The sequence below is a fragment of the Guillardia theta genome (genome assembly GCF_000315625.1).
Source record: "Guillardia theta CCMP2712 unplaced genomic scaffold GUITHscaffold_16, whole genome shotgun sequence".
NCBI classification, from domain to species: Eukaryota; class Cryptophyceae; order Pyrenomonadales; family Geminigeraceae; genus Guillardia; species Guillardia theta.
The window spans coordinates 865139-890650 of NW_005434658.1; the positions used below are offsets into that span (position 1 = coordinate 865139).

General features: G+C 53.9%; 7 protein-coding genes across 7 annotated transcripts; 5 read left to right on the forward strand and 2 right to left on the reverse strand.

Annotated features, from left to right (window-relative positions):
• Positions 1 to 2504: 2504 nt before the first annotated feature.
• On the reverse strand, positions 2505 to 4295 carry GUITHDRAFT_104444 (hypothetical protein; the record flags this gene model as incomplete). Its single annotated transcript, XM_005836970.1, has 8 exons — positions 2505 to 2604; positions 2654 to 2716; positions 2771 to 2802; positions 2856 to 3005; positions 3060 to 3651; positions 3700 to 3841; positions 3888 to 3936; positions 3990 to 4295. 8 exons carry the CDS (start codon positions 4293 to 4295, stop codon positions 2505 to 2507), a joined length of 1434 nt encoding a protein of 477 aa, XP_005837027.1.
• Positions 4296 to 6223: 1928 nt separating this feature from the next.
• Positions 6224 to 12190, forward strand: GUITHDRAFT_162022 (hypothetical protein; the record flags this gene model as incomplete). Its single annotated transcript, XM_005836971.1, has 22 exons — positions 6224 to 7491; positions 7541 to 7727; positions 7900 to 8190; positions 8239 to 8627; positions 8676 to 8779; positions 8832 to 8956; positions 9041 to 9077; positions 9140 to 9464; positions 9639 to 9791; positions 9839 to 9879; positions 10005 to 10079; positions 10168 to 10244; positions 10373 to 10464; positions 10510 to 10561; positions 10680 to 10777; positions 10838 to 10873; positions 10931 to 11063; positions 11110 to 11196; positions 11412 to 11546; positions 11691 to 11774; positions 11824 to 11939; positions 11992 to 12190. 22 exons carry the CDS (start codon positions 6224 to 6226, stop codon positions 12077 to 12079), a joined length of 3993 nt encoding a protein of 1330 aa, XP_005837028.1. The 3' UTR covers positions 12080 to 12190.
• A 1195-nt stretch (positions 12191 to 13385) lies between these two features.
• GUITHDRAFT_85586 (hypothetical protein) lies at positions 13386 to 15094 on the forward strand (the record flags this gene model as incomplete). Its single annotated transcript, XM_005836972.1, has 7 exons — positions 13386 to 14030; positions 14080 to 14204; positions 14257 to 14553; positions 14604 to 14711; positions 14756 to 14813; positions 14862 to 14939; positions 14985 to 15094. The coding sequence occupies 7 exons, from the start codon at positions 13386 to 13388 to the stop codon at positions 15060 to 15062; spliced, it is 1389 nt and encodes a 462-aa protein (XP_005837029.1). The 3' UTR covers positions 15063 to 15094.
• On the reverse strand, positions 15068 to 16058 carry GUITHDRAFT_151371 (hypothetical protein). The gene is made up of 4 exons (XM_005836973.1): positions 15758 to 16058; positions 15658 to 15711; positions 15358 to 15611; positions 15068 to 15312 (listed from the first exon to the last, which is right to left on the reverse strand). The coding sequence occupies exons 1-4, from the start codon at positions 15992 to 15994 to the stop codon at positions 15279 to 15281; spliced, it is 579 nt and encodes a 192-aa protein (XP_005837030.1). The 5' UTR covers positions 15995 to 16058; the 3' UTR covers positions 15068 to 15278.
• A 1839-nt stretch (positions 16059 to 17897) lies between these two features.
• On the forward strand, positions 17898 to 19371 carry GUITHDRAFT_135721 (hypothetical protein; the record flags this gene model as incomplete). Its single annotated transcript, XM_005836974.1, has 6 exons — positions 17898 to 18312; positions 18359 to 18708; positions 18761 to 18993; positions 19025 to 19110; positions 19161 to 19295; positions 19346 to 19371. 6 exons carry the CDS (start codon positions 17898 to 17900, stop codon positions 19369 to 19371), a joined length of 1245 nt encoding a protein of 414 aa, XP_005837031.1.
• A 1280-nt stretch (positions 19372 to 20651) lies between these two features.
• On the forward strand, positions 20652 to 23279 carry GUITHDRAFT_104449 (hypothetical protein; the record flags this gene model as incomplete). The annotated part of the gene is made up of 8 exons (XM_005836975.1): positions 20652 to 20724; positions 20771 to 20828; positions 20880 to 20974; positions 21018 to 21129; positions 21185 to 21232; positions 21287 to 22204; positions 22255 to 22691; positions 22744 to 23279. The coding sequence occupies 8 exons, from the start codon at positions 20652 to 20654 to the stop codon at positions 23277 to 23279; spliced, it is 2277 nt and encodes a 758-aa protein (XP_005837032.1).
• Positions 23280 to 23980: 701 nt separating this feature from the next.
• GUITHDRAFT_104450 (hypothetical protein) lies at positions 23981 to 24505 on the forward strand (the record flags this gene model as incomplete). Its single annotated transcript, XM_005836976.1, has 1 exon — positions 23981 to 24505. The coding sequence occupies one exon, from the start codon at positions 23981 to 23983 to the stop codon at positions 24503 to 24505; it is 525 nt and encodes a 174-aa protein (XP_005837033.1).
• Between the last annotated feature and the right edge of the window lie 1007 nt (positions 24506 to 25512).

The following is a 25512-nucleotide window of genomic DNA, read 5'->3' on the forward strand; positions in this document are numbered from 1 at the left end:
CGGTTGAAGATAGATAGATCAAGTCAGACTTCAATCAAGGGCTGACTATGTTCACTCAACGTAAAACGACACACACGCATCTGCATCACGGTCCAAGAGAGATCCCCGTCTGTGTGTTAGATCGTCCTTACAGCTCGTCCTCGTCGGCCCCTAGCGACATGTACCGCGCCAGCCACGCCTCCTCGATGACCACTCGCTCGCCGCTGCCTCTCCTCGAGTACGGCCAGCGTCCGGCGCCGAGCGCTCTGCAGGCTTTCTTGAGGGCGGAGACCGAGAGGCCCTGAGGAAGAGCTCAGTCAGGCTTGGAGGGTGATGGACACCTCCAGTGACAGAGACAAAGAGGGAGAGAGGGAGAGGGAGAGGGAGAGACAGGATGGCAGGGGACGGGGGGGTTTGAAGTGCGGTGAGGAGGAGTCTCTGTACTCACCAGCTCCCTGGCCGCGTCCTGCTGGCTGAGATGCATGAGGGAGCAGATCCGGTCGCGGGTGATGCGCTGGAAGGAAGGAGCGCGAGGGCAGTTGGGGGTATCAGGGGAGGGGCGGCGGGGATAGACGATGCGAACGGTCTGAATAGGGGGAGGAGCGGGAGAGGGAGGGGGAGGGGGAGGGGAGTTTGAGGGAAGAAGGGAGGAGGGAGAGGGAGCGGAGGATGAGGAGGGGGTCAGGGAGAAGAGGGAAGCGAAGGGGCAGAGAGCGGAGGGAAGAAGAGAGGAGGGAGGGAGCGGGAGGGAGCAGTCGCTCATGGGCTGAGGTTACTCGTCGCTTTCCGGCGCCCGACGTCTCCCTGAAGCTTGCAATCGCTAGCCCCTTTATATATCTTTTTTTTTTTTTCAGCTTGCAGGGCTCTAAAACCTTCGTACTGGAACTTGGCTTCTACCTCAGGGGTCCTCTCAGATCTCCTAGAGGCTCTCCTATGTGATCTGACTCGTACAAGGGCTCTCATGGGGGTGAGAGCCACTCATTACAAGATACCAACAGCTGCGTATTGGAACAATCAGACACTGCCAGGGGGGTAGGGTAGCAGGTTAGATACGGGATCTAAGCAGGGTATATGGGGTACTAGGCTTGCTTTGATTGAAACCAAAAAGACTCAAGCCTGCCTCAGCATCGTCATGTGACCAGGTAAAACGTGTTTGCCTGTCACACCAGGGACACGGGACCTCTGGATGGACTCCGGGACGCAAGAGAACTGAGGGCCAAAAGCAGTCATGTTTACAACAACATGAAGTCGAACAAAAGCGAATGCGCACCACTCGAGTCGATTGAAACCAAGAGCCTGGACTCAAGCTCACGCTCAGCATCGTCACGTGACCGTTTGCCTGTCTGTGTGTTCCCACGGCTCACAGCCCCTCTCCGATCTCTTAGTGGCTCTCCTATGTATATGTCGGGCTTGAAGGTACTGGGCTTACTTTGATTGAAACCAAAAAGACTCAAGCCTGCCTCAGCATCGTCATGTGACCGGGATACAAGAGAACTGAGGGTCAAAAGCAAGTTTACAACATCATGAAGTCGAACAAAAGCGAATGCGCAGCGATTGAAAACATAAGGGGGCTATGGATACCTACAGAGTATCTAGGGACGTCGGGCGCCGGAAAGCGACGAGTAACCTCAGCCCATGAGCGACTGCTCCCTCCCGCTCCCTCCCTCCTCCCTTCTTCCCTCCGCTCTCTGCCCCTTCGCTTCCCTCTTCTCCCTGAACCCCTCCTCATCCTCCGCTCCCTCCCCCTCCTCCCTTCTTCCCTCAAACTCCCCTCCCCCTCCGCATCCCTCTCCCGCTCCTCCCCCTATTCAGACCGTTCGCATCGTCTATCCCCGCCGCCCCTCCCCTGATACCCCCAACTGCCCTCGCGCTCCTTCCTTCCAGCGCATCACCCGCGACCGGATCTGCTCCCTCATGCATCTCAGCCAGCAGGACGCGGCAAGGGAGCTGGTGAGTACAGAGACTCCTCCTCACCGCACTTCAAACCCCCCCGTCCCCTGCCATCCTGTCTCCCCCTCCCCCTCCCCCTCCTTCTCCCTCTCTCCTTCTTTGTCTCTGTCTCTGTCACTGGAGGTGTCCATCACCCTCCAAGCCTGACTGAGCTCTTCCTCAGGGCCTCTCGGTCTCCGCCCTCAAGAAAGCCTGCAGAGCGCTCGGCGCCGGACGCTGGCCGTACTCGAGGAGAGGCAGCGGCGAGCGAGTGGTCATCGAGGAGGCGTGGCTGGCGCGGTACATGTCGCTAGGGGCCGACGAGGACGAGCTGTAAGGGGGAACGTGTCGGAGGAAAAGCGTAATAAAGCGAGGGCCGCTGCGATGAGCTTGCGGAGCAGGAGAGAGGTTGTCTAGAGGCGGCAGGCGACTCCAGCAGGTTCATCGCAAGGGTCCAGCTCATCCAGGGGCGAGAAGGAGCTGACTGCAGTCACGAGACATAAAGCTCCGACCAAGCTCTGCTCTCGAGCCTCTCTCGGTGCAAGTGTGGCGCATCATATGCGAGCGATGCAGTCAGACGCGATCCGTCTCCTCGTTTAGAACAAAATCTTTCGATCCGAGGTGCTCGAAGCAAAGCGGAAAAACGCTTCTGCCGCTCGATCGCAGAACGTGTACTCCTCACGCAGCAGCCCTTGCCTGCAGCCGCCTCACCCTCCCCTCCCGACACAAACAAGCAACAAGGTACTGGATGGTGGCCTCCACGAAGTTGAGATGACTGCCGTACTCGCTCTCAAAGTAGACGATGTGCCTGCACTCCCGTCAGCCCCTCGCACGTAGCGAGCAGACGGCTCTGCTTGCTCACTTGTTGTCATGCAGCTCATCCACCGGCAGCACCTGCCAGCACCTGCCAGTCTCACGGTAAGGGAGGCCGCAGCTCCTCGCATCACGTGCCTCCAGTCTCCTTCCGTGAAGAGCGGGTCGTCGCTGGACTGGAGGCAGAGCAGGGGGATGTTGACCTTGGAGATGAAGGGCCGGCTTGCAACCTGATTGTAGTACTCCTGCATGTCGTGGTAGCCGTACACTTGCTTCACCAGCACCTGCCTCAGCCCGCGTCATCCTCATGTCACGTCCCCCTCCCATGAGGCTCTGACCTCGTCCAGCTCCGAGTGCTTCGCAGCAGCAAGCGCCTTCTCCAGCTCGAAGCCCTCGACGTGCTCCCGCAGCTCCTCCCCGTAGTTCCTGAGGTACTCCTGGTGGAGGTACGTCATCCCCCGGCTGTAGACCTGCTCTCCTAGCGGAGTTTGCTCCAGCCGCTGCAGGTGAAGCTCGTACTCAAACCCGTTGCAGACCGACAAGGCAGCGGTCAGCATGTGATCCTCCGCGTTCATCCCGATGTACTTGACTAGCTGATTTGACCCCATCGAGAACCCAGCAGCGAAGATCGGAGAGGTGGGGAACCGCTTGGAGGCATGGTAGATCGTCATGGTCATGTCCGTCAGGTCCACGGGACTCGACACCTTCCCGTTCTTCAGCGGGCAGTTGAACCCTCGCCAGTTCAGCACACACACTTTCCACCTGAGGGCCGTCAGGATTCTCTTGACGAAGCTGCGGATGTAATCTTTGTCGCTGTGCCCAGCCAGTCCTGGGAACACACAGAGAACACACTCGCTCGAGGGTTCTCCGTCAGGACAGCAGTCGTTCGCCTCAGGGAAGGCCCAGTCGACGGCAAGAAGCCCTCCCGAGCTGTGACTGTACGTCAGATGACTCTGCTATCAGGAGGCAGGGAACAACCTGTCGTACAGCTCCACTCTCTCATACTTGACTGAGTGCTCCACCAGAGTCGGTGCTGCACTGCATAGCATCGAGGAGTACCATGCTGGCAGCTTGTACTCTCCGAGCTTCTCCAGTTCGTTTACAAGCGCTTCGTTGAAGTCTGGGGCCACGTCACTCGCACATGCACAGGGAGGAGGAGCAACGACCCGTCGGTTGGTAACAAGCAAAGTGCCGATGAAAGTTCCTCACGTGCAGCTGGATGAAGGTCAGCAAGAATGACTCAAGCAAGGCACAGCGAGAGCGCCGACCTCTTTGCCGATCATTGAGCCCTCGAAGACGATGGGATGCTTCTTGGGAGGAGGGACATAATCTTCGGGGACTAAGGATTCTCTGAACCCGTAGGGGATCTTCTTCTTCTTCTTCTTCGAGTCCTCCGTCCTCTCCGCCATCGACGATGCCATCGGCGATAGAGGGCTCAAGAGCTCGATCAAAGACCAGAAGCTCAACTCACTCTGCGAATCGCTTCCACTCTCCTTCCTGTCGTCTTCGACCCCGTTCTTCTCTCCAAAAGATTCCTCCTGCACATCCTTGCCCTTGCTCGCTGCGTCCGCCATGCCTTGCTGTATCAACAGGTTTGTTGCGTGATAGACCAGGCAATTTTGTCCAAGCCTTCACTGCATATCCTATTGCCCGATGGTCAGCGAGGAACGAGGTTCTACCAAAACAGATGTGTGCTTCCCGTGGACACAACCGATCACACAAGCATCTCAGGCACAGGTTGACCGAGGCATGTCTCATCGATACTGAGCTTTTCATCTATCTTGACATGAATCGCACCGTTCACTCTGACTTGTCATCGTTTGAGCTACACATCCTGACCCTCTAAAAACCGTGATGAAACACTATTTGCACCAGTACAATGAACAAAAAAAGCAGGTATATAGGTGTTTGCAGCCAGGGACGATAGGAGTGGCAGCATGTGGGCGTGCGCATGAGCGTAGGCGTCGGGGCGTGGGCGTGACATTTGCTTGAACTTGAGCTTGATCAGGATCTCAAGTGCGAGTCGAAGTTAAAGTTCCGGCATGGGAGCAGGAACAGGTCCGTTACAGGGACGAGGATGAGGAACAGGAGCAAAAGGAGCGGTAGGAACTGGCAGCAGCAGTGGATGATGATGATCAGGAGGAGGAGGAGGTAGATCGCTGGAATGTGAGGAGTACCCAGAGCACGATAACAGGAGGAGTACCATGAAAAGGAGGACGAAGGAGAGAAATGCTACGAGAAGGAGGAGGATCAGCAACAGCAGCAGGGGCAGGGGCAGGGGCAGCAGCAGCAGGAGGAGGAGCAGCAGCAGGAGGAGGGGCAGGAGGAGGGCAGGGACAGGGGCAGGAGGAGGAGAAGCAGGAGAAGGAGCAGGAGCAGGAGAAGCAGGAGGAGCAGGAGCAGGAGCAGGAGCAGGAGAAGGAGCAGGAGCAGGAGGAGAAGGAGCAGGAGCAGGAGGATCAGCAGGAGCAGGAGGAGCAGGAGGAGGAGCAGGAGGAGGAGCAGGAGGACGGTTGTTGTTCACTGTGCGATCCCACGGTGAATGATGCGACATCTCCCCCGATGAAACATACCAATGGGGTAGGGTACTAATTGATGACCCCTGATAATTTTTTATGATACCCCTTCAACTTCCAGATATTTGACTGAGAATCAGGGGGTACAGGAATGATGTGACGGGGTGGAACAGGTAACTTCTGGGTAGTGCGCGAAGGGTGGGGTTACCAAAAGGGGGTGGTTACCTTTAAAACACACGGCATGGGATCTAAGGGGTGGGGTGGGTTGATCTTTCTGAGGCGGATCAGGTTTGCTTTGAACTGTGACCTCCCCCCAAACCCCGTGTTCCCTGTCCACCCTACCCCCTGGAAATGACTGAATATTGCCTCCAAATTACCCCTCTGAGGACTACCAGCACCGGTACATGTTGCGACATCACCCCTTCATTTGCCTTGATTTGGTCTATACATTCCGGGATTTCTAGTACCCCCAACCCTTCAAATTCACATCCCACCATGCTCAACAATACCCCTACCGGTCATCGCATGGATGAAGGGAGGGTGGGGGTCAGAAAAACGCACCCCCCCACCCCCCTCTCTAAGGCCTTGTTTGTCTGCAGGGCATGGAATGGTCGGGAGTGCGAAAGGCGGGAAGGGGAGCGAGGGGGAGGAGGATCAGGAGAAGACGAAGGGGAAGAGAGAAAATATGCCGAAGATGCCTCGAAAAGAGTGGGAAGAAGAAGCGCGAAGACGGCAAGAGGGGGGCGGAGGGAAGCAAAGTCATGGAGGTAACAGCTGTGTGGAAAGGAAACATGCTACTGAAGTCCGTGAATGTTGGAGGCTAACTGTTATTGATTGCCAGATGGGATAAAGATTCAACATCGAAGGATTTGTGATTGCTTTGAAGAATCTTTTCCTTGATGTTAAGGGGGTTTCGAACAAATTCGGAACCACATACTTAACTTTTCCAGGAATTGTGACAAATCTGCTTGTAAAGGACGAGGAAGATGCCGCAAGCAACTCCAGTGATTGATATCAATTATGGAGCTCCAGGCTACATTGTAAATTTCGTGTTATTCTCTGCTCTTTTCGTCTTCAATGCTGTAGTCTACATAAGAAGCCGACTGCAGGCGAAACGATTCGCTGATCATTGCGTCTACCTGCCCAATGAAAATCAGACGCAGAAAGGATATCGCCCTTCGAGGCTGGGAAGATCCTGTCGAGCCCTTTCAGTGATCTTCTTGATTTGGATGCAATGCTCTCTGATCATCACTTTCCTGTCAAATTATCAGCACTACTGGCCTTACTCGCCTGGCAAAGGAGAGGAAAACAAGCATGTGACCTGGGATTCCTTCACACGAGCCTTCCTCTTGCCGTGGATTACAACCTTCTTGCTTCTTGTAGGGCTCCGGCGACACCATTCCTCTCTTGCTATATTCTACATGTGCCCGTGCTCGCTCGAAAGAGCGACCCATGTCAAGGTACACAGCAGCATCGAGGATGAGAACGGAAACCGTCAGGACTTTGAAGACGTTGTTCCCGTATCCATCACAGCGAGGAATCTCCGCATGATCGAGTGGCAGCTGCTTCGTTACGTGTACTGCAGCTCCAAGGATGCCTTCACTTCGGATCCCCAGTACGACAACGATGATGACGAGGGTATGAAGGTTGAGCGAGACATCACGGGGGTTTGGGCGAACGAGATGCACAGGAAAGGAGGAGTTTCCAGCGAGATGGCCTCTGTTATGCTGGATGGTCCTCAGGGGCGAAATGAGATCACTGTGCACATCCCCTCGATCCTTGAAGGGTGCGTGACAGAGTTCTTCTCGTTCTTCTACATCTATCAGTTCTTTGCGGTGACCCTCTCCTTCTACTGGGACTACGTCTCCGTCGGGCTGATGATGTCCCTGCTGGTCCTGACATGTGGCGTCATCAAGGTTTACACCGAGAGGATGCAGAGATTGAAGATGAAGGAAATGGCGACCTTGGACGAGACGATCTTGGTCTTCCGGGACAACCAGTGGAAGAGCGTTGACTCCCATGAAGCGTGTGTGGGAGACATCCTCTGTCTGACTTCCAAGCTGGAGGATGAAGACGCTGAGAACGAGAATCATCCTCATCACCGACCGCTGCTGACAGCAGACTGCATCTTGATCAGTGGCTCTTGCGTGGTCGACGAGTCTCTACTGACTGGAGAAACCATGCCCATCCAGAAGTTTGCTGTGTCCGAAGACAAGCGTGTGCGCATCCCCGATAGCGCCGAGCACAAGAAACAGTGAGGAGAACTCGAACGCTGCGTCATGCCTGACACGAGCTGTGTTCAGCTTCTTGTTTGCAGGGACTTGCTTGCTGCATGCTGGAGGAGCGGATCAGACGGAGCTGCCGGATCACGTGTCCGAAGGAGGGCTTGCAATCGTCACCCATGTGGGACCTCGGAGCACGCGCGGGATTCTCCTGCGGACTCTTCTCTTTGGGTCCTCTACTCGACTGCACATCGTAGCCGAGGCTCAGGTGAAAGTTTGAAACGTTTTCTCCTCAGTCCCTGTCCTACCCTCTCAACCTCTCTCAATCCTTCACTCCTCCCCTCCTCTCACCTCCTCGCAAGTGCCCCTCTTCTCCTCTCTCCTGACCCTCACCTCCCCCCTCCTTATCTGTTTCATTCTGCTGACTTTGATCACAAAAGTTTGTCCTGGCATTGCTGGTTTTCATCGCCTTCTGGGATTTCCTTGCTGTCAACTTGAACTACGAGTTCAACTTGAGCTCAGTCCTTGCTGCAACTTTCATGCTCATCTCCATGGTCTCTCCGCTGCTCAGCGTCGCTGTGCTGGGCGGTCAGCTGGCCTCAGCCCAGCGGCTCAACAGGAAGAAACCGGCGAAGGAGACGCGTGAGCAAGAGGAAGGAGAGCAAGCTTCAGCAGACGAGACGATCCAGATCTACGTGAGGGATGTCGACAGGATGGCGCTGGCAGGGAAGGTGAGGAGAGAAGTTTCAATGTTCGATGTTGTGAGACGTTTGTGCAAGATTGACCTCATGTGCTTCGACAAGACCGGGACCATCACCAAGACCGGGCTCGACCTCATCGGCTTCCTGCCTGCTAGCAACAAGTCGGAGACGAGAGCGTCCTGGGAGGAGCTCCATCCCCTCGAAGGCTACGTGGCAGGAGGGGAGGAGCTGGATGAGCTTCTGGCTGCTGCCCTGGCGCTGACGCACACAGTCTCTCGGCTTGGGAAGCAACTGATAGGACATCAAGTCGAGCTGAGGATGGTAGAGGCAGCGGAGCAGCTGGGGTGGAAGTACGAGGAGGGGATGAAGGCAGCCAACGAGTGGACGATCGTCAAGCAGTGGACGTTTGATCATCAGACCATGACCATGTCAGTCCTCACAGCGAAGGAACGCGGCGATGAGAAGAAGTGAGCCTGTTGTGTTTGCCTGCCTCCCTCACGCGTGCTGTCGCTCAGGAACCTTGTCTTTGTCAAAGGATCGTTTGAGGCTGTCAGCACAAGGTGCTCGCCGAAGCTCGATGACAAGTGGAGGAGAGCTGTGGAGTTGCACTCGAAGAGGGGTAACGTTATGATGCGCTCCTCTCTCTCTAGCAACCTGACAGTCGTTGTCAGGTTGCTACATCATCGCGATCGCCTGCAAGAATGTCGATGACGATCAGATCCTGACCATCAGCAGACAACAAGCAGAGTCCTCGTTGACTTTCCTGGGACTCATCGCATTCCGAAACGAGCCCAAGGTGACCACCTCCTGCTTCCTGCCTCCTCCTCCTCTGACCGACTCTCCCCCGACAAAGGTCGATAGCGCAGACTGTATCTCACAGATGCAGCATGGAGGAGTGGAGTGCGTCATGGTGACAGGTGCGGTAGCGGAGTTTCGGACCTGGTGTCGTGGCTGACTTGCAGGTCTCTTGTTATAACAGGGGACTCTGCTTTGACTGGAGTTGCGGTTGCCAAGACCGTTGGTATCATCCCTGAAGACCACTTTGTGTTCGTTGGGAAGTTGGATGATAAGAAGAATCTGTCGTGGACCCAAGTGGTTTCCGAGGAGCGCAAGCCGGCAGGCGAAAAGGATGCTGAGTCAGGGAGAGCAGCGGAGAGTGCAAGAGACGGGGAGAAGACGAGGGAGGAAGGGAAGAGGGACGACGAGCGAGACGAAAGCTCGATGAAGACAAGTCTGGTTGTCAGTGGAGATGTCTTTGAACACCTCCTCAACAACGGATCCATGGGCGAATTCCTTCACTGCCGGTGATATCCCTTCCCTTCCCATCCCATTCCATCCTTTCCTGTTCCTTCCTTTCCCTTTACCTCCCTTCCCTTTCCCTCCTCCTCTCATCTTCAGTGTGCTTCATCTTCTCTTCTCCCTACTCTTCGCTTCACATCTTCATCTCTGCCTCGACTCCTCTCACGCTTCTTTGCCAGCAAGTCTTGCCGAGTGCGAGGACGTTCAACCTGCGAGTGTCCGCGGATCCGTGTGTTCGGCCGGATGACTCCCCATCAGAAGGTGCAGGTTGTTCGAGAGTTCGCCAACAACATGAGAACCGTCGGGATGTGCGGGGACGGAGGGAACGACAGGTAATGGCGACGACGACTCTGGTCTCCTTTCTGATGCTGAATGGCAGTGGTGCCCTGAGATCGGCTCACGCTGGGCTAGCACTGTCGGGTAAACAGACTGATCACCCCTCCTCCTCCTCCCCTCCCTGCCGGCCTTCCTCCTTCATTGCTCCCTCCTCCTTCTTCCCTCCTCGTCTCCTCCTCCCGTTACCCTTGACGTCTCTTCGATTTCAGGTCGAGCAGAAGCTTCCGTGGCAGCTCCGTTCAGCACGGACAGTGACTCCCTCGCTGCTCTCACTCTCCTTCTCAGTAAGTCTCGAACAAGCTTCCCCTCCAGTCTCCTCCTCTCCTCTTTCTCCTCCTTGGTTCACCCCCTCCTCGCCTGACATGGCTTCAGGGGAAGGACGGGCTTCGCTGTGCACATCATTTGCTGCCTATCGCTTCCTTATCGTCCGTGGAATTGTGTGGACTCAGGTATGTCAAGGAGGAGAGGATGTTGGCAAAGATGGACAAGGAGGAGGAGGGAGTGAAAGTGAAGGTAGAGGCTGTGGTGGTGGTGGTGGTGGTGGTGTAGGAGGCAACGAGTGAATCCTTTTGAACAGGCGAAAAACATCATGTTTCTCATAGCTGGGCTGTACCTCCCTCCCCTTGGCTACCTCTACCTTGACCTCGTCTCCACCTCCCTCTTCCTCTGGTGCTCAACTCTCCCGATCCTTGCTCGTCCTCACTCTTCCCCCAGGGCAATCTCCTTGTCGAAGCCTTCCAGTCGACTATCTCCGCGCATCCCGGAGGTAAGAACTCGCTGCAGAGAGAGGAGGGGCGAAGGAAGAATGGATATTTTGATGATGATTCGCATTGAATATTGTGATTGTGATGCTACGACTCTGAGATCATCATGTTGGTTTTCAGGGATCTTTGTTGGGTCCACAGAATGTCATCTCAGCAACCATATCTGTCCTTCTCTACCTCTCCATTCTGGGTATTCTTCTCGCCGTTTTGTTCACCCGGTAAGATGCAACACACAACAATGATGATGGTCATGGTGATAGTGCTGATGGTGATTGCAGTTCATGGTTCAAACCCTTCCAGAGTGGCGACGCCTTGTGAGTGTTCTAACCTGGACCTATCGACTCCCTCACCTCCTCCTCCCTTCACCTCAGGTACAAATGGCAAACCCGGTCGGACAACTACGAGTCTCCTCTCTTCTTCATCTGGGCCATATGGTTCACTGTCGACCTCGCTATCGTCTACTCTAACGGACATCTCTACCGCCTGCCGTGGTGGAAGAACATGGTTTCACCTCGTCTCGCTGCTCTGCTCAACTGACAAGATCTGACAGGCTCTTATCGTCGTCTCTGTCCTCATGGCAACTCCAATCCTCCTCCTCCTCCTCCTCAACGGCACAGACTACAACTGCGCCTTCAAGGTCGTAACAGGGGGGTCTGAAGAACGAAAGAGGGGAAGGGGAGGGAGTCTGGTTAGTATGGAAAATGAAGAGGAGGGGAAAGGGTAGGAGCGGCAGCAGGAGCAGGAGCAGGAGCAGGAGCAGGAGCCGGAGCCGGAAGAGGAGCCGGAAGAGGAGGAAGAGGAGGAGGAGGAGGAGGAGCAGGAGCTGATGAGTTGTGACTGTTATCCTTCCAGATCAACTGCGACATGATAACATACTTCAAGATCAGCTCGTCTCCTGTCAACAAGATCCTCTTCCCCTATGAGAGAATCGGCGGCAACGAATGGTACGCGCCGAGTGAAAACACCTTCTACTCGCACAACTTCAAGGTATCTACTTCGACTCACTTCCTCCTTCTCCCTTTCCCTTGTCTACCTCTCTCTTCACCCCATCCCCTCCTTTCCATAGACCTCTCCAATCCTGTTCTCCCGGATACCTCCCTCCCTCTCTCATTTCTCACGACTCAACATCAGGTTGTCTTTTTGGTTGTGCTGGGGCTGGGCAGCTTGTTCCATGCAGTGGTCTATTCAAAGGTGATCTTGGGCCCGGTCGTACAGGTCAGTGTTTGTAGAGGAGGATGCCTCCAAGATGAGAGTTGGAGAGCAGGATTGGATCCCCAACAGGCTGAAATGGAACGACTCGTCGGCGCAGATCTTGTTTGAACTGATGTCTCTCAAGTTTCACCATGTGTACAGCCTGCTGCAGACAAGTCTGTTCAGCTGGTGATGAGCGGCCACTTGTCTTCTCCTCTCTGACATGTTGCTTTCGTCTCAGCTTCTTCAAGTTCGGCGGCAAAGTTCCCATGCAGCGTGAGGACCAGGACATGCAGCCGATGACGAAGAGCTCATACAGCAATGAGTGAAGATGTCACACCGTCGATTTCAAACTCCCTAAATCTCAACATGCTACCTTGTAAAGTTTACCTACCTTTTATCGTTCTTGCTCCTTGATGTATCAAATCAGAAACAGGTCCAACTGAGTTACTTCTCCCGTTCTCCGGTTCTCTTCCTCTCTTGTCCTTCCCCGCTCTCCTCCTCCTCCTCCTCCTCGTCTCTTAAGTTCTCTTCGTCTTCTCCTGTCTTGTTGTTCTCTTCATGTCAGAAATGGCGACCCCGATCATGAAAAGGGCCACTGGAGGTGAGGGGTCTTATCGCCCTTGAATGTTTCAAAAAGTAGGGGTGGGTGCCTGGGAAGTAGAAGATGGGGGTGCTCAACAGAAATAGGGGGTAGGGTCCTCTCGAAATCAGTGCAGAACGCAAAAAAATATTTCTGGACAGGAGGTACATAATGGGTAGGGTGGTGAGGGGGCCAAAACACCCCCAGGGGTGGTTGTTTTTGAGACATGCATACACGGGTACATGACCTTTTTTTTCTGAAAGAGACTCGGAAACATATGAAAAATCAGGGTAGGGGTGATGATATTTATACGTACCGGTGTATTTTATAACCAAATTACCAGTGATTTATGGGTAGGGTAGAGAATTCTTGAGAGGGCGATACAAAGAGAAGTGGCAGGGATGGCGGGAGCAGGGAGCAGTCGGAGGAGGGGAGGGGAGGAGGGGAGGAGGAGAGGAGAGTGAGATGGTAGAGTAGAGTAGACTAGGTGCAGTGAAGCAGAGCAGAGAATGGCACGAGGGTGAAAGAAAGTTGAGATGGGTGTGTAGACGACGACGGAGGGGAGGGGAGAGGGGAAGGGCGAGGAAATGCAATAGTGGAGAGAAGCTAAGATTAGAGGAGAACAGGAGTCAAATGCAGCAAAGCTAGGGTGGAAAAGTTTGTAAAGGATGAGAAGAGTATATTGCATGAGGAGAAGATTAAGTATATTGAGGGGTTGAATGGCTATCGGGTGCACGCGAGCAGGGAAGGGATTCAAGACAAATTATGATATGGTTCTGTACCTCAACGAAAGGAAGCTTGAAGGAGGGGCAAAAGAGTGGCAAAGACAGGGATTGGACATGAATTTCTTTTCCTTTCTCGGCATCGCTTACCCTCTTCGCTTCACAGGGGCTGTCTATCCAGGGGAGGCCTGGAGCTCTCATCTTGTCTCATCTCCCCATCCTGCGCATCATGGACGAGCACCCGAAGGCTTGAGCCTCATCCGTCACCCTGAAGACAACCTTGCTCACATGTCCGCGAACCCGTTCTTGCCCTTGCAGTTTGTCAATGAGATGCAGCACAACCCTTGGTTGCGCCATCCCAAAGAGCAGAATGACAACAGGCCGAACAATCAGCCGCGGACGAACCGGCTGGCTGGTCGCAGATGGCTCAGATCTCCTGCTTGTCATTCTCAAGACATCACTTCGAGCGATTTCAAGTTCAGGATCGCGTCTTACAATGTGCTGGCCCAGTGCTATGCTAAGAACAAACACTTCACTCGAAGCAAGGCTGAGCATTTGCGATGGGACGTGCGGAGGAGGGCTCTAGTGGAGGTGATCCACGAGCTGGATGCCGACATCGTCTGCTTGCAGGAGGTTGACAATTATGAGAAGTTCTGGCTGAAAGAGATGAGGAAGTTGGGTTACACTGGCTGCTACAAACAACGCAACAGTCCAGCGAAGTTTGATGGATGTGCGACTTTCTTCAGATCTACGGCCTTTGAGTGCATGTCAGTCAGCTCGATTGAGTTTGATAGCGAGCCGGATGCCGGGGGGGGACAGCAGGTGGAAGGACACCCAGACTTTGCAACGCACAATGTTGCACTGCTCACTATGCTACGGCCACGTAGGTCTAGTAATGTAAATAAGTGTTGTATGTGTCTTGCAAACGCGCACCTGTTCTGGGACCCAACGTATGAAGAGTTGAAGATAGCGCAGGTTGTTCTTTGCGAAGGTGTGTGGATTGAAGCTTACGAACCTGATCCAGGCACGGGCCCTTGTAAAAGCTGCCGAGGAGCTATCTACATCTTCGGAGAGCAAATCTTCGATTGGCTGGATCCCCATCATCCTTGCTGGGGACTTCAATTCTACTCCTGAATCGGAAGTGTACAGGTATGTACTGACCCCTCCTCGTCTACCTGGCTCTGAGCTCTACGGCATGCAGGTACCTCACCCGGGAAGCCGGCTTCTCGTCGTCATATGTTGCCTGTGGTCTGGAATGGAAGCAGATGGAGACTATTTCGCTTTCAAACACGCAATTCAGCCAGTCACAATTTGAATTCAAGACGCCAGAGAAGAAAAATCCGAAAGGAGAAGTCCAATTACAATCGGCAGAGTCCTCGTCCCCTGAGCTTGCGGCCAAGAGCGGTGAGTGCAACGCTGGTATTGCCAACGGAGGCCTTCTCTTCGCCAAACCTTTGGATCCTAACTCGCCAGTGTTCAAACCAAGCTCTCCTAGCATGTACGTCCTTTTGGTTAAAATCTGGCTCTTTCTCAAAAACCTTCTCGCAGGTACAAAGCGGACTCACGGCAAAGGAGCAACGGAGACTCTGCGGGGGGAAAGGAGGCAAGGCCAGCAGGAACAGCCCCTGGGATCGAGCCTGCTTTCACCAATTACAGGCAAGATGCAGATCGGTTTCTTGTTCCTCTCACGTGTTACGCAGAGACATGTTTCACGGAACGATCGATTACATCTTGTTCCGCGCTATTCCCACCCCCAAGGTGATTGATGATTGGTTTTGTTTCTTCCTCACCCACCCGTTACCTCAGAGACCGCCGTCTCACTCAGGCAACATCCAGGCTGTGAGCTGTTTGTCCATGATCAGCGAGTTAGAGGCACAGAACCAGGTGAGGCATCTCTTGGAGCTGTGAGCTGGTCTCATGTTTGGGCAGGGTGGGGGGCTTCCGAACCTCAAGCATCCGTCGGATCACCTACCGATCGCTGTAGAGTTGATGATACAATTCCCTTAGCTAGTCGAGTAACGCAGCGTTTACTAGAGCTCAGTTGGTTAGTTGATGGGAGACAGTCTGTCTCTGCGTATCCCCATCCTTGATCCTATCGGATTGCTGCCCTGGTTTTATGTCCCGCCTGACGCCGCAGGGAACCCTTCATCGCCCTTCATTGCAGTAGGTGGAGCAGGGAACCTCTCATCGCCCTTCACTGCAGTAGGTGGAGCAGGGAACCTTTCATCGCTCTTCACTGCAGTAGGTGGAGCAGGGACTGCAACAAGTCATGACCCCTCAGCTGCCTTCCTCACTCGCTAACCTCGGAAACACGTTGCTAAGATCGAGAGGAGGAATGGACTTCTTCTTGGTTGCCGTAAGGTATTCCGGTCCGCGGGCTGGACAGGTCAATCTCCGCCTCTCCTCGAGGCGCACACGATAGTGTCCCTCCTGCAAATCGTCTGCACTGGAAGAGCTCGGAAGCTTGTCTAAAGAAATCTTCCTCCTTGAGCAAGCCCTCATGGAGTAGTGCAAGGCAGCATTGGCGATGAATGCATCCCGTACGTCATAGTAATCCTGCAAGAGCTTCAGGTTGAAAGCCTCTTGATGAATGAGGACTTACAAACGAGGACTTGGCATGCCGAGAAAGCTCTTGGTTCTGATTTTGATTTGTCAACTATCAGCCAGTTACCCTTCTGCACAGACTTAGATACATCACAAACCAATTTGATCCACTTGAGTGTTAAGGATGATTGCGCTATGGAGTCCTCAAACCTCCTGAGGTCGTCTTGTCTCCGCAGCGACGAGGATTCCGAAGAGCCAGGGTCAAACAAGTTGCCCCCTCGAAGCTCCATTGCACTTAATGGGCGACCAGGCACTTTGCTATGTTTGTAGAATATGGACCGATTCCCATGATGCGCTTGTTTATTTTCCAATCGACTCTTGGAAAGACCGATCATGAAATATTCCTCTCGTCAAGACATTGTCCTTTCTTTGCTTGAACCTGATCATTGCTGAAGTGCTATTACGATCATCAGTTCGACTTGATTAGCAGTACTTCATCTGTTTTTATCTTCTGGTCTGTCACTTGCTTCTTTCAGATAGTCACTGTGATCCTGAATCTCTCCTGTCCTGTCCTCTCCTGTCCTCTCCTGTCCTCTCCTGTCCTCTCCTCTCCTGTCCTCTCCTCTCCTCTCCTCTCCTCTCCTCTCCTCTCCTCTCCTCGACAAGCTATCTTCTCTTGACCATTTCCTTTTATCGGTTGCAGACGGTTACAATTTTGCGCAACACAGTTACAAGACGTTCCACTCCGTTATGCGCCGCGTGCCAAGAGACCCCCTCTTATGACCCCTTCCACCCTTGTCAAAAAAATACCACCACCCCCTAAAATTACGCCATAGATGTACCCCACCTCCAAGGTACCCCCGAAAGGACAACAATGTCTTGAGGGGTGCTACGATAGAGCCACCCCTACCCTTTAATAACATTTCAAATAATTCTGTACCCGTTCATTCGATACCTTCAGCCCTACCCTACCAACCTTTTTCCTATCAATCACCCACCCTCCTGATCCTGAGATGAATCTCAGCTAACTCCTACCCCCTACCCCCCTCATTCCAAATTACCCCCACCACTCCTGTGTACCCCTACCCCCCTGCTTGACAACCTTCTGCTCACATCAGCCGCTATGGCTTCAGCTGCAGCGGCGTTGGTGCAAGAAAATAGTGCAGGAAGAGCAGAACGTGGCAGAAGAACGAGATGCGAGGAGGAGGAGAAACGACCATGTTAGGAAGGAGAGAAGCAAAGTGCATGGCATCAAGCAAAGGAGTCTAGTATGCTCGAGCACAGATATGCAAGCTTCCAGTGGGAGCAGACTACGAGGATCTCGGTGTTCAGGCTAAGGAAGGAGGCTTCGTGTGTTACAACATGAGGGGATGAGCTCGGGACAGAGCTGAGGGTTGAGATCCCACCAACATGTGATGAGGAGGAGGTTCTAGCGTCGAGACTCCATGAATATGTTATGATGATTAGGCATTATGGGATATGTCACAGCGTGGCATTGTGAATTTGTGTTGGGCATCCTCGTTTGATGGTGACAGCGGGGGGAGAGGCGTCTCTGTTCAGAAGTGAGAGTGCGAATTCGATTTCTCGAGCAGAGGAAAATTTTCTTGTATGATGCAGCTTGTGGGACGGGGATCACCCGTCCTTATAGTGTGATTCCTGGTAGATGCGACGAAAGGGTATCAGAAAGCCCTCTGTGTTATGTGATCTCATTTGAGTGTTCGGCACTCGTGTTTGCAGGCTCTGCATTGTGTGATGGTTTATCTTGCTCGTGATGATCCTGTGCAGCGTCTAACTCTTTCTTCTTCTAGTCATTACAGAGCTGCAAGATAAGGATCCGCCCTGGGAAATTCGTCTGATTTCGTCCCTCCCCCCCTCTCCTGACATGAGGAAAGAAGAGGTGCTCGTTGGTTAAGGAAGACTCTCCATGGGCTTTGATTCCTCTGTGACTGAAAGAAAGGCATTGATTCTTCTCGAATGGGCACCCTCCGCCTATGAATAGACGAGCTGCAAGAATGGCATAGTCAAATCTGCAGTTGCAATTTGAGATTTTCAGGATGGTGTCGGCATCATCCTCCGTGGAGATTTGAAACTCAGGAGATATGTGTTGAGCTATTGCTCAAGCTCAATCCTCCGGATTTGTTTTTTTGGGGGGTTTTGATCTTATTACCTATCTCATTTTATTGTTTTGGATTGTAATTTAACAGCTGAGGTTGATGGTAAGCTAGGTCCTCTTTTTACTGTTGAATTATGATCGTCGTGTAATTTTGATTCTACTGCATTGCGTTGCTTGATTGAACAATGAGCTCGGATGATCGACCTTCGGATGTTCCAACAGCAACGAGTCTTGCTGATGCAGAGCAGGAGCTTGGGGCACCGCAACGAATGGCCAAGGACGTCGGGAATTTGGAGCAGTTAACCATCAAGCTGATTGAGAGTGTGAAAAATAGCTTGACCCCGCAAGGCAAAAGGTCCAGCTCTGGATATGAAATTCATTCACTAGTGCGGGAAGTTATCAGTCAGCACAAGTCCATCACCGACAGAGTGAGTGATGTTGAAGAACATCAAGCTAGACAGAAGTTTGTAAGGGAGAAGATCGAAGAAGTGCATGAAGTCGAAGATAGAATCGACTGGTTAATTCAGGACTTGCGAGCAATCGAAGGCGATTTGTCTTTCTTGGTTCACAGAGCAAAAAAGTCCATCGAGCTATGCAAAGGTCTTGCTCCCTACCTTTTCAATGGTCTCTGATAGTAACTCTGCAGGTCGACCTCCTGTCGCAGTGGATGATTTAATTGCCTACTCGAATCACTGTAGTTTCACAACAAATGCGGGCATCAGAGATTTTGACAGATTCAACAAGCCGATACAACCGCCTGATGTCCGAGACCCGAGATTCATGCTGCCGTACCCTCCCGCACATGCCATGCGATTGCAGGCGAGTCGAACTGCTGAAAGTCAGTCAGTCGTCTTGTTGATCGTGTTGGTCCAGGGGGGGCTGTTCTCCTACGCGTCAACTCGCAAGCCGCAAGTAGAGGAGGACGGGCTCAAGTCGGATCAAGAGCACAAGGGCCCGTCTGAGATGCAAGTAGATTCAGCTACCAGCGTCGGGGAGGTGACTGTCATGATGTTGACATCGGTCTGTTCCCCTTGACGTTGTGAATCAGGACAAAGACAATCTTAAGAACCAGCAGGCATCTGACAGTGACGGCTTTGAGGAGGACAACAACGCTGCGGTTGAGAATCCCGTCGCCACCTTTGAAGAGTCGGAACCTCCACTGAAGAAGGCAAGGCTGGATCCGCTGGCGGAAGGCAATGTGTTCGATGGCGCAGCAGAGAGAGATCTCAGTGTTGACGGCTCTCTTGAGAACGTTGCAACCAATCAGAACCTGTTTGAGAGGTGCACTTGTTGCTACGAATGATCGTCGAAGGCTGAGTAACAGTCTTCTTGGCAGCGGAAGCAGCGAAGACGAGAGCGGAGAAGAGATGGAGTTCGAGATGGACCTCAATCCCACTGGTCTTTTGACTAGTCTCTCCTGCTCAGCATATGCTAAAAACATTGCTCAGGCTTGCCAGGATCTACAACGAAGGACGAAGCTGCAGATGTGTCAGCAGGAAGAGCGAGTGGAGAAGGATCTTCTGCGCAGACCCCGCCATTGAAGCAAAGCGACGTGAAGACAGAGGAGGAGTCTAGCAGCGACGGTTCGTGCCTGGTTCTTGCGTATTTATCCTGATCTTGTCGTTTCTGGCAGATTTTGATGACCTGGACAACTACTGATGCTGCACTCTCTTGTTTTCAGTGCGCAAGGAAGAAGGGATGGGTGAAGAATGAACCTTGAGTCTAACACGAAGGATGATGACAAGGCGAATCAGACTGCCAGTGCAGGAGAACAGGAAGTGGAAGAGGATGAGACGTAGAGGAGAGGAGGAATAGAGGCTCCAGAAACAAGGCTGATAGGAACGGAAAGATATAGAAGTCACTGAGTCATCCTACTGCGTCCCACTGGGACGGTCACTGAGAAGTTGCTGGGAACTCCGGGCGCCGCTCGCTGCCGCTGCCGCCGGGGCTACGGGCCCGGGTTCGGGCATGGCCCCGTGCGCCGCCGGTCCGCGATCGCGCCGTACCGTTGGGACCGTCTGGGAACCGTTGGTCGGGGCCCCCGGGAACTCGAAGCTCGGCCCGGCCCGGCCCGGCCCTTGGGCCTTCTGGTGACTGTCGGAGTGTGCTGTGCTGAGGCGGAGTGTTGCTGAAGTATACTTATGCCACCGGTGGTTCAGTGAAAAATGATGGGGTGGGGTAATGCCTTTCCGTTGTAGCGAGGGTGGGTAGTAGAAGAAATGAACAATCAGTGGTGGGTGGGGGGGGGGGGGTTGGTGGGATGAAAGAAACGTACCCTTCAGACCGGTACATTCACTCATAAAAATATGGGGGTTCTCCCGATTGGTGCTCATTTATCTCAAGGGCAAGTGACGAAACAACATTTCGTGAGCCGGGGTGGGTGGTGTAGGTGTAGATTTTCAACAAGGGGGTGAGGGTGGTACTCGACGATGTCGAATGGCACGCGAGGGAGGGAGGGAGAGGGAACGAGGAGGAGGAGGGGGGGAGGGGGCGAGAGGAGAAGGAAAGAAATTGGACAGGAGGAAGGACCAAGTAGGGAAGAGGTACAAGAGAAGTGCGTTGAGCCGTTCATGCGGCTGCTGACCGAGGCAATGGCCAAGAGGTCGGCAGCGTGGAGGGCAGGAGGACAAGGAAATAGAGGAGGTTCCCCGATGTGAGAGACTGAAGCTCTGTACCGCAAGTGTTCACATTCTTGACCAACAGCTCTCTGCTGTAATTTCCTGTGTCATAATGTTCCTCACTTCATCTGCAGATGGTTTAGAGGAAGCGGCGCTTGCCGTATTCATGACTAGGTTGACTGTGGGGGATATGACAGCAGGAGTTGTCCTGTGAGGCAGGTCATGCAGGAAAGCTGAAAGAGATCAACAAGACATTGCTTGCTTGCCAGGATGTCGAACTCGTTTTGATTGATTGGGGAGGGAAACAGTAAAACTTGTTCAATGGCGGAAAATGTTTCCGCTGTGAAGGATGAAGATGAGTTTTCTGAAGAGAACACCTTCGAAGTGTGCTCAGGTTGCTGTGCTTTGGGATGATATGGTGATGTGATGGGATCCTTTAGAATTCAAACACGCCGACACTGAAGTTAATGAAGAGAACTCTACCTGCGCTCGCAGAAGGTAGGCGAAGTGTTCATCAAGGTTTGAGGAATGTGACTGAAATCACGCCAGATTGTTTTCGAGCATCTCGGAAGCTGTTCGCTGTGCTAAGAATGGAACTTGTATCACTATCAGGCCCGGAAGCTATACCGAAACTTCATGTCTAGGTGACATGTTGCTCTGTTGCGCACTGCTGGTAACTAGAAGCAGTATTGGACAAAGACCATGTGAAACTCGTCGCGTCAGAAATCCCGAAAGATGGACAGGTGGTGAAGATCTCCTTCGGGTCTCAAGCTCGAGCCTCCATCGTTTGCCGTGGCAGGTGACTTTTGTCTTGTGTCTCCCTCGGGATACAGTTGGACTGACAGGGTTTGCAGCGGCATTCTCCTTCAAGGCTTGGAAATCGTGCAACTGAAGGAGGACAGGTGGGGAAGGAGGAGGCGTGGAGTTGTGTCTGTTTCTCACACGGTTGATGACAGCCAACAATCTTCCATGTCGAAACGGCTTGATGAGTCGTCGTGCGTTCGAGTTGAGTTTGGCAGCACAGAGATCAAGGATTGCTCCTGCACCAGTGAGCTGGGATACGCGCTGATCGTGCTCAACGACGCGAAGCTGTCTGCTCGAACTTGCACTCTGCGACTTTCGTTCCATGGCGCCTTGATCTGCGGAGGCAGCTCACACGTCGAGTTCAGCAAGAATGTAGTCAGTCAGAACACTGGCTTCGGCATCGTCACGCTCGATGACGCCGCCGGCACTTTCTCTGAGAACAGCATCCACGAGAATGGCAAGTGTGGCGTCGTCTGCTCGGGACAGTCTTCTGCTGTGTTCGAGAGCAATACGGTGGCGGATGGAGCACAGGGAGGCTTCTGGAGCCAAGACAGGTCAACGTGTACAATCCGTAGGAATCGCGTCTACAACAACCTGAAGACAGCGCTGCAAGTGAGCAACATGAGTGAGCCGGACGTGTCGGACAACAAGATCTTCGATGGCAGGGGCGGCGGGATAATCGTGCACGACTCTGCGAAAGGGACTTATCGGCGCAACCTCCTGTCAAACAACTTTCAAGCCGGGCTCGGGGTGATGGACAACGCTTGTCCGCTGCTCGTGGACAACACGGTGCTCTCCAACAAGTCGGGAGGAGTCGTGATGGCTGGGTCGGCACGTGCTGTCTTTGTGGGCAACACGATCTCTGGGAATTCATTCGCAGGAGTCGGGCTGAAGGAGAGTGCTCAACCGCTCTTCGACGGGACGATCATACGGGACAATCATGGGTATGGCGTGCTCATGCAAGGAAGCTGCTTGGCGACGCTGCAGAATTGCGTGATCGAGGGGAACAAGAAGAGCGGCGTGTGCGGGACGGGGACGACAAGCGTCACAGTCGACAGCTGTACAATCGGGTGACTGGAGCCCTTGACTAACGAGCTTGCTGACGTAGCTAATGTGTCAGGTGCGGGAATGAGCAGAGGACAGGTTTTCTGCTGCATGACTCAGCGAGCATGCAGCTCTTCAACTCCCATCTCTTCGGGCATCATGGAGGGAATGTGGTGATGAGGGACAAGACCAGGGGGACGCTGGAGAGGAACACGATCGCTGAGTCGGAGGGAGCAGGCCTCGTGCTCCAGGGCAACTCCGACGTGAAGCTCTTCGGCAACGTGATCCGAGACGGGAAGGTTTCCAACGTGGTGGCGCTTGACGGAGCTCGAGTGCTGGCGGTGAGAAACTCTCTGATGGACTCCCATGGCGTCGGTATGCTGGCGATGGACTCTTGCTCGGTGAAGCTCGCCTACAACCTCGTCATTGGCAACGGAGGGACGGGGATCCACTGCACTGGCAACTCATCTGCCAACCTTTGCGCCAACAGGATCAGCCAGAACGAAAGCGGGGGTGAGTCCCCTGCCGCTTGCTCGTTGCCTTGTCGCTAACATCTCCCCTCCAGGCGTCATGCTCGAGCAGTCGCAGGGGCCTGTCCTCTGCTGGAATGTGATCTACGACAATGGGGGGCCTGCGATCCAACTGCAGGAGGTGAACAGGGGAAGCCTCGTCGGCAACATTGTGCTGGGGGGCAGCCGGGAGAGTGCGGTTCCTGTGATGATGGACAACCAGTCGAGTGGGCGATGCGAGCACAACTACGTGCAAGCAAACAAGGAGATGGAGGAGGTGGCGAGAGGATCTTCAGTTGACTTGAGCTCGAACCACTTGCTAGCTGAGGAACATTGGGAAGAGGTGGTGCACTGGGGGCTTGACGAGATCCTGAAGAACAGCGGGATCTCGGGGGAGTGTGTCGTGATCGAGATGCCGGGGGAGAGCGAGGAGGAGGAAGCAGGCGGCATGCTATGCGTTGGACTGCCCTCAGACAGGATGTGCAAGAGCGGACTCGAGGCAGTCTTTGAGAACCTCTCGTTGGGAAGCAGGGGAGCAGAGGACGAGGTGGGGAGAGAGGAAGGAAACGGGTCGAGCGGTGAAGCGACATAGAAATTGTTCAGTGAAATCGCTCAAGCGAACTGTCCCTCAGACCTCCTACACATGACTCATCCCACGGTCGATGCCGGACGAGGGGCTCCTGATGACCAGTCCGACCGCAGCCTCTCAGTACGCATCAGCTCAGAGTCAGTGTGGTCGCAGCTTTCGTAGTGCCAGGCTTCCGAAGTTCCGCCGGAAGTTCGTCACGTAGTACGGTACCGGGGCCCGTCACGAGCCTCTCCCCGAGTTCCGAAGTTCACTAGAGTCCGGTTGTCCCTCGTCCCCGCTCTTACTAGCTCCTTGTTGTCCCAGTTCTGGTCCCAGTTCTTGTCCCCTGTTGTCCCGCGCTCATCACTGCGCTTATCAGGCCTTGCTGCAGAACCTCCGTCCTCCTCTCCTCTCCTCTCCTCTCCTCTCGTCTCGTCTCGTCTCCTCTCCTCTCCTCTCCTCTCCTCTCCTCTCCTCTCCTCTCCTCTCCTCTCCTCTCCTCTCCTCTCCTCTCCTCTGGTCTCGTCTCGTCTCCTCTCCTCTCCTCTCCTCTCCTCTCCTCTCCTCTCCTCTCCTTCTACATACACCCCTCTCCAATCCGCTCATCTCACCTTTGTCATCTCTCCTCTCATTTCTCCTACTTTCATTTTCTGTCCTCACCCCCTCCCTCGCTCATTCTTCTTTGACCTTTTTCTTTTCTTCCTCCCTCACACCTTCATTGCCGCATGTCTTCCGACGATCAGAATGACCATGTCCAGGAGGCCTTGAGGATCTCAAAGCTGCATGAAGACGAGGATAACGCCATTGCGGAACTGCGCAGGGAGCTCGCAGAGCAGGAGTTGCTCCTGGAGGAGCACGAGAACATGCTGGCGGGAGACGAGTCGAAGCTGGAGACCATGATCAAAGATCTCAGGAGGGAGCTGCGAGGGTGCCAGGACGAGAGCTGGAGGATGGACCAGCTGAGCGAGCTGGAGGACATGCAGGAGCAGCTCCTCTTCAGCATGCTTCCTCCAGGAGCCATGGCACAGGCGGCCGTCAGCGACCCCCTAGCAGAGCTGTCCTCGTTGAACGCGGAGATGGATGAAGAGCTAGACAATCTCAGGAGCAAGCTCGGCAGCGTCAAGCTCGAGTTTGATGCACTGCATGCGCAGCGGCAGAAGCTTCAGGAGGATCTGCAGAGGTTTGAGGAGGAGGAGGAGGAGGAGGAGGAGGAGGAAGGGAGGCTGGTGATGGAGAGGGAAGGCAAATGATTTCACGTGTGGCTTTATTCAATCATTCTTATTCATCGTCCTCCTCTCATGGCCCCTTCTTCAGCTTGAAACCCGATAAAAGATCTGCAAACGCATCCGTTGCCTGCTCTCCGCTAAGTAAACTCTCCCTCCTCCCCCATACCTCGTCCTCTTCTTGCCCACCCCCCAGCCCCCCACCCTTCGCCTAACCCTCCCTCTTCGCTCCCCCCTCTTTGTTCGCTCCCTCCCTGACCTTGGTCTTGGCTTCGGTTCCTCCTCGTACCGCAGCACTTCGTGAGGCAGCTCCCACCTACCGCATGATCACTACAATGTTTCCCTCCCCGCCCCCCCCAGCTTTCCTCCACCTCCTCTTGCTCTTCTTGCTCCACCTCCTCGTCGTCTATGGTCCCTTCCCCTCCCATCCTCACCTTAGATGCAGATGATAAAACTGTCTTAGCTGACATGCTAAGCGCTGACATCGCCTGCAGTAGAGCTTGAGGAGGGAGGAAGGAGGGGGGAGAGAGAAGGAGAAGGAGAGAAGGAGAAGGAGGGGAATGGGGGTTGGGGTCACAAAGAGATGAAGAAGGAAAGACAACCTTTGATCGAGCAGCAGCGAGACCGGAAACATCGGAGGGTGAGGCTGGAAAAAGAAAGTCAGTCGCGCACAGGAGCTGGGAGGATGCGAAAGGAGGACGGAGAGGTGGTGGGGAGAGTCTCAGGTACAAACCTGCTGGGGAGGCAGCTCCTGTGTCGGGCAGTGCGGCTGGCGCAGAGGAAGGGGAGGAAAGGGTTACGTCAAAGTTGAGCTGCATGAGGTCGGAGTCGAGCTGATGGAAAACTTGAGCGAGAAGCAACGAAGGAGAGGAGAGGAGAGGAGAGAGAGAGAGAGAGAAAGAGAGAGAGAGAGAGAGAGAGAGAGAGAGAGAGAGAGAGAGAGAGAGAGAGAGAGAGAGAGAGAGAGAGAGAGAGAGAGAGAGAGAGAGAGAGAGAGAGAGAGAGAGAGAGAGAGAGAGAGAGAGGAGAGGAGG